The 6,149-nt window shown below is 41.0% G+C and overlaps 1 protein-coding gene across 1 annotated transcript in view; it reads right to left on the reverse strand.

Moving 5' to 3' along the window:
- Positions 1-5,146: 5,146 nt before the first annotated feature.
- LOC121926557 (src substrate protein p85-like) overlaps positions 5,147-6,149 on the reverse strand; it is a 6,560-nt gene continuing 5,557 nt past the window's right edge. Inside the window, exon 3 of the mRNA XM_042459623.1 lies at positions 5,147-5,324. Coding sequence (XP_042315557.1) covers positions 5,147-5,324 — 178 coding nt within the window. The remainder of the gene's footprint in view (positions 5,325-6,149) is intronic.

Consider the following 6,149-nt stretch of genomic DNA (forward strand, 5'->3'; position numbering starts at 1 on the left):
CCTCATTCCACAAAGGAATCAACTTTTAATTTACTGGCTCTGAGAAGATCAGGTGAACCCAGGAAAGAGAATGAACCCATCTCTCTCTCTCTCATTCTTTCTCCCTCTTTGAAAGACACCTTTACTGGTCCCTCTAGCAGGTTCAACTGTTTTATGTTTACTTATGCTAGGCTTGCGGACCTGTTTGCTTCATATTACATGGTGCACATTGTTAGTATTGATAAAAAGTTTCTGTTTTTTAACATGTGAAGTGCTATTCCTTTTTCTTTTTGAAGTGGGGACCCTATCCCTTTTTTCTATGAGATTTTTGCCTCTGGACCAAATATGGTCCTATTTAGAGAAAGTAATGCCCAGGAACAATAACTACTTCATTAACTGAAGCGGGCCTGCAGAGATAGGCTGATCCTTCAGCAGTTTATTAGAGGACACCTGTAAGATGTCCATACAAGAGCAGTTTTGAGCTTTTATAATGGGTCTTCCTTGTTGAAAGACCCTCCTGAACAAAGTGAATTTTATCATGAGGAAGGAATGGTGAGGGACAACTGTAAGAAAGCTAGTGGGAGGGGGTTTAAGGGTTAGCATATTAACTGTATTTAATGCAGCAAAAACAAAATGGTTTGGTTTAATTGAGGGAGCAATGTTCAGAAGAAAGGTCATATTTATCACTTTGCTCTCTACATTCCTTCACCCGTTTACACGCCGCGCTAACTGTACTCCTCCTCCAAGGTCTTTATATTCTTCTTGTTTTGGCACACATATAAAAACAACCACTTTCACACGACAAATGACATAACCCACTAACAAAAAAAGAAGAAAAAGGAAGGAAAAAAAAAGAAAAAAAGATGAAAATGGGGTTGTTACTTCATTCCCAAACTAGGAGCATTTGACAAAAGGACGGAAGGCACTGTGACCGTTTAGTCTCTTCCGCCCAATCTATTCTACTGATTCCAAGAACCGCGAGTTGACCTCAAAAGCAAAAAACAGAAACAGAAAAACAACAACACCAAACTGTGATTTTACTATTTTATATAGGAGACTCCATTTTACTATGCCATTATATTTTTTGTGACAAGCTTCCATGGATTTGGTCCATGCAAAGTCCTCAATCCAACTCCAGTACACATCAAGGGCCCACTATACTATTTAAAATTTAGGTTTGTTTTCCTTTGACAGATCCTTTTTGTGGAGAAAATCCTCTCCTCGAAATTAGATACCAGAGGGCTATCCTTGCCAAGCCCTCTGTTCCCATTTCATGACTCCTTAATCAGCAGTTCATTTAGCTGGGAGACCCCTCAGCCTTCATACTGGTTGGTGATAGTCTGCTACATGGAGTTGGGGTGATTTTTGAAGAAGAGTACTAAGAGTACAAGTTCATCCTCAGATGGAATCAGACTTAATTCTGACCACAGGCCCTGTTAACACAGAGTGCATCCATGCTTCTGCATGGACTCACCAATGTCTGCGAGGTAAAGGTTAATCCAGTGTCTCTCTTGCCTAATTATGGAATAAGTCTTATTTTACACAGGTTCACAGATGTTCCAGTAAAGAACTGCACATTGTTTTGAAATATTAGTTGGAGGTTAGACATTAACATTCCTCTTTCAGAGCGGTAAGTCTTAATTGCTAAACGTGAAATCACCTTAATATCACCTTCATTGCTATAACCAGTTGACCAGGTGATCAGTGATAGGCTGGAAACTGCCATAGGTCCAGATTAGATCAGGTTCTATTCTGACTGATCACATCATCCACCATAATCCACCTTTTAGACAAGTTCTCATCAACTGCTTCAGGTTTTCAGTGGCTGACCTGCTATAGTCCATCCAAGATGACATTAAAAAGGGACTAAGACCCAACATGGTTATAAGGCAGGTGTCTGCCATCATGTCGGTTCTGCTCCATATAAGAGCAGCTAGAATGGCGGCCATCCTCACATTAAGAGGCTGTTGAGTGGAGTTTCCAACAGGGCCAGCCCACCAGACATCATTTTCCATCTTGGGACGTGAACATGGTCTTAAAGGCTCTGAAGGTTGGGCCTAAGGTCAACTCAGCCTTTCAGGTATCGCAGGACATTCTCCTGCCTTCATTCTGCCCCGATTCTAAGAAGGACTTGGAAAAGACCTGGCACACATTGGATGTGCACAGAGCCCTCAAAATCTACATCAAGAGGACTTCAACCTTAAGGTCATCTGAAATGTTGTTCATTTCCTTTCTCCTGGGCTCTTTGGGGTGCAAGGTATCTGCCTCGACTCTGAGTAGGTGGATCAGGTCTTGTATTCAAGAGAGTTACCGAATTCTTGATCTCACTACACCCGAGGGGGTGATGACACACTCAACCAGGAGTGCATCTACCTCTGCGGCCCTGGCCACTAGCACCTCCCTGTCAGAAATTTGCAGGGCGGCCACATGGAAGTCGCCTTCGACCTTCATAAGACATTACAAGCTGGACGTGTCTCAGTCTGCTGAGGCGTCATTTGTAAGGAGGGTCCTCCAACAGATTGTGTCAGGGGCCACAGTCTCCTAGCAGCACTTCCCTCCCAGTTCGAGAGGGCTTTTGTAAATACCAGAATACAGGAGGTTAGAACCCTGTCTGCTGGGAAAACGAACGTTGGTATTTACCCATGATATGTTCATTTCCAGCAGACAAAGGTCCTAGCATCCTGCCCACCTGGGTGCTGCCTGCGGCCTCTGACCCTGCCTGCCTGTTGGTGGACCTGTCTTGTTATTCTTGTTGCTAGATTGGTTTTTCTGAGTTCTTGTTTGTTCTTGGACTAGTTTTTTCTAAGGTGTTCTAGTTAACCCTTAGCTGAGGTTACTAAAGTTCAGTTCCTTGATTTACCTTACTAGTCGCTTGGCTTGTTATTGACTGAGGCCTAGGGGGGTTAGCTCCTCCCTATATAGGGGCCGGTCTTTTGTTTATTGTCCCTGCCTACAGGAGCGAATAAGAGGAGCTTAACCCAGAATACAGGATGCTAGGACCCTCGTCTGCTGGAAATGAACGTATCACAGGTAAGTACCAACGTTCGTATTTCTTGATCATGTGGCCAGCACGACTATACAGAGAACAGTAGACTTAATATCAAAAATTATGCACTGGCAGGGAACAAGAGTTGCCACTCAAAATGAAAGGGAGCGGTAGCCCAAAAAAGTTAAGGGGACAACTGCTTTAAATGCTTTCTCTCCTCCAGCCAAGACAGGTATCAGAATCAGAAAGCATGTTGGCTCTCGATTCACAGTAATATAGAAAGCTGGAACAGTAGTTATGAAGAAAGCCTGCTTTAGCTCTGTGTCTCCTATAAGTTTTCTCCTGTGTTGAAAACTGTGAGCACATACAAGAGCCAGTGTGGTGGAGAAGCTTAAGTGCAGGACTGTGACTCTGGAGACCTGGGTTTGAATCCCCACTCAGCCATGGAAAGCCACTGGGTGACCTTGGGCAAGTCACACACTCTCAGCCTCAAAAGAAAGTGAAAGCAAACACCCTCAGAACAAATCTTGCCAGGAAAACCCATGATAGGGGCACCATAACTCAGTAACGACTTGAAAATACACAAACACAAAAAAAGTGTGCATATATTCTTTGAAAAGTTACTTTGAAATGTTCCAAATCTCTGCTCTCTCTTTTGTGAGTGGATCAAGGATGTTCCAAGGCCTTGGTCATTAGAGATGAAATATTTCATTTGTTTTTGGAATATATCCTTTTGTATGCTAAGCTGCTCAAATGTTAGGGCTTTTAAGGGTCTGGATTTATTAACTGTGCTTGCCTGAGCTTCACCCAGTTTTTCCTATAAATCAAAATGTATCTTCTATGTTTGTTGCTAAAACTATCCTCCTTCTTGATCCATCTTTTTGTATGTGTGGATACTATAGACTCAAATCTTGTTGTGTATACATCTGGTTCATATGAGAATTAATGTTCCCCTGTTATACAGGTGGTTCTTCAGTCCTTCTTACTTATCTATTTTCTAATTATTTTGTTTGTAATGTCTCTTTTACTGTTTTATTCTGTAAATAAATCCACCTCCATATAATTGTATGTACATATTATTAGGAAGACCCTGCTTCTAAATCCAGCACCTGGCTGCTTGATCATTGCTCCTGAATACATAGTATTTTTTGGCTCTGGATTCCTGGGAACAGAAAGTGCAGGGATTTGCCCCTTGTTTTCAAGAAACTTCAAGGGTATCCTATAAAATCTCGGCTATCCCTGGCTCAGACTGAGTTGAACAAGAAGGAATGGGATCAGTTCTTCCATGCAGGATTGTTGTTGATCCTACTACTCATATTCCTGTAGACAGGCTGGCTGGTGATGTAACAGGACAGAAGGAAATCCCTTAACCACTAAAAATTTCACCTATTCCAAACAACTATTAATTATCACAGCCTAAATTCAATTATTAATCCCAAGCAGAATAGACCCTTTGGTTCAACGGAACTTACAAAACTGCTGTCATACCATTCAGTAAATGGATCAACAGATCTTTCTCTAGGTCAGACAAACAACTAGATTTAGGCTCATATATGGTTTTTTAAAAAAACTAAACTAACAAACATCTTCCAAATTGCAAGTGCACTCAGGCAATGATTGTGCCTCTCAAATGCACTGTGTTGTGCTGTGCCATATGACTATCACACAGGAAGCCAACAGATGCTTTTCCTTTATCAAGCTTTTACAACTTCCTCCACATTTGGTCTCCACATTCTTATTTCTGCAGGGCAAAAGAGGGAGAAAGGGGCTAAATATATATTCTCTTCTATCAAAGAGCAACTTTTCAAGTGTGTGGTTTACCATTTCCGCATGGTGGTTTTTATGTTGGGCATGGAAGAAGATAGAAACGGAGTAAGCTTCTTTCCCCTCAATTTTAGTAATTTTACTGGAAATATTACTTTCCCAGATGAAAACAAGAAGGAACAGCATATCACACACACTACTGTCACTGTTTTATAATCAGAAAACAAAATAAAGGGCTAGACAGATTGCCAAACTGGGCTAAATTTTCCACTAATCCAGGATCCCCCAAATTAAAGGAGGCACTTGATAGAAGCATTCACATAGAGATGGAAAAAGAAAGCAGAAAAGGAGATGGGAGACTTAAATATGTGGTAGAATTCAAGAAAATGTGACAATAACCTCCAATGACTTGTTTCATCAAGCCCATATTGAGCAAGTCAGACACACAGATTCTTCTGTACTTACTTTGTCCATGCGGTCCTGTTCCACACCAAACTTCCCACCATAACCATGAGAAGCTTTTGGTCCTGTTTGGAGTTCTTTCTCTTTAAGAGACTGATGCTCTTGGAATACATTCTCTCTCAGTTGATGAATACTTTTGAAGACAAATGAACAATTATGAATAAAATGCACCAAAGACACTACTTTCACCATCCTACTTATGCCATTTGTATCCTTAATTTTCAACTTTTTAAATTACATTCTGGAATGGAATAAAGAAAATTATCAAACCCCACCCAAAATTCAATAAAACACAAGATGTGTCTCAAAATGCTAAACTATGGTTTACCAAACATTCTGAGAATGAGTCTAGCTGCTGAATTCATAATCTTGTCTTCCCCTGTGGCATGCTGTGAGGTGAACAAAAGTTTTTGCTTCCATTTTCAATTACCTGTAGTTTTATATAACATTTGAACCATAAACTGTAGTAATCCTTAACTGTGGTCACTCAAAGTAAGACAGATTAATAAACTATGGTTAGAAAATGCCTTATTTCACTAGCCATTCTTGGAATAAACTAGAGTTTATCTTGCTTTGGGTAACATGCTGATCTTCAGTAAATGCAGAGAGAAGTAAAAGCTCTCGAATGCCTTGCTGTGGCTGGATCAGAGGAGAAAGTAGGACACGCAAACCTGGGGTGAGGAGGAGATAGGTTCATTCTTGCAGCACTAAACTATTGTTACATGCAGGTCTGGCAATCCTATAACCCTCCAGATATTTCGGACTGCAAGCCCCATCAGTCCTAGCCAACATAGTCAATAGGAAGGCATGCTGGGAGTTGTAATCAAATAACCTCATGAGGGCTGCATGATTCCTACCCTGGTTTAGTCTCATGGACTAACAAATACAAGGAGAAATGTAACAGGGTGAAACTTTTTAATATCGAACCTCTTTATCCCTAGTTAGTGCACTTTATGAA

Source organism: Sceloporus undulatus, chromosome 1 (assembly GCF_019175285.1).
Source record: "Sceloporus undulatus isolate JIND9_A2432 ecotype Alabama chromosome 1, SceUnd_v1.1, whole genome shotgun sequence".
Lineage (NCBI taxonomy): Eukaryota > Metazoa > Chordata > Lepidosauria > Squamata > Phrynosomatidae > Sceloporus > Sceloporus undulatus.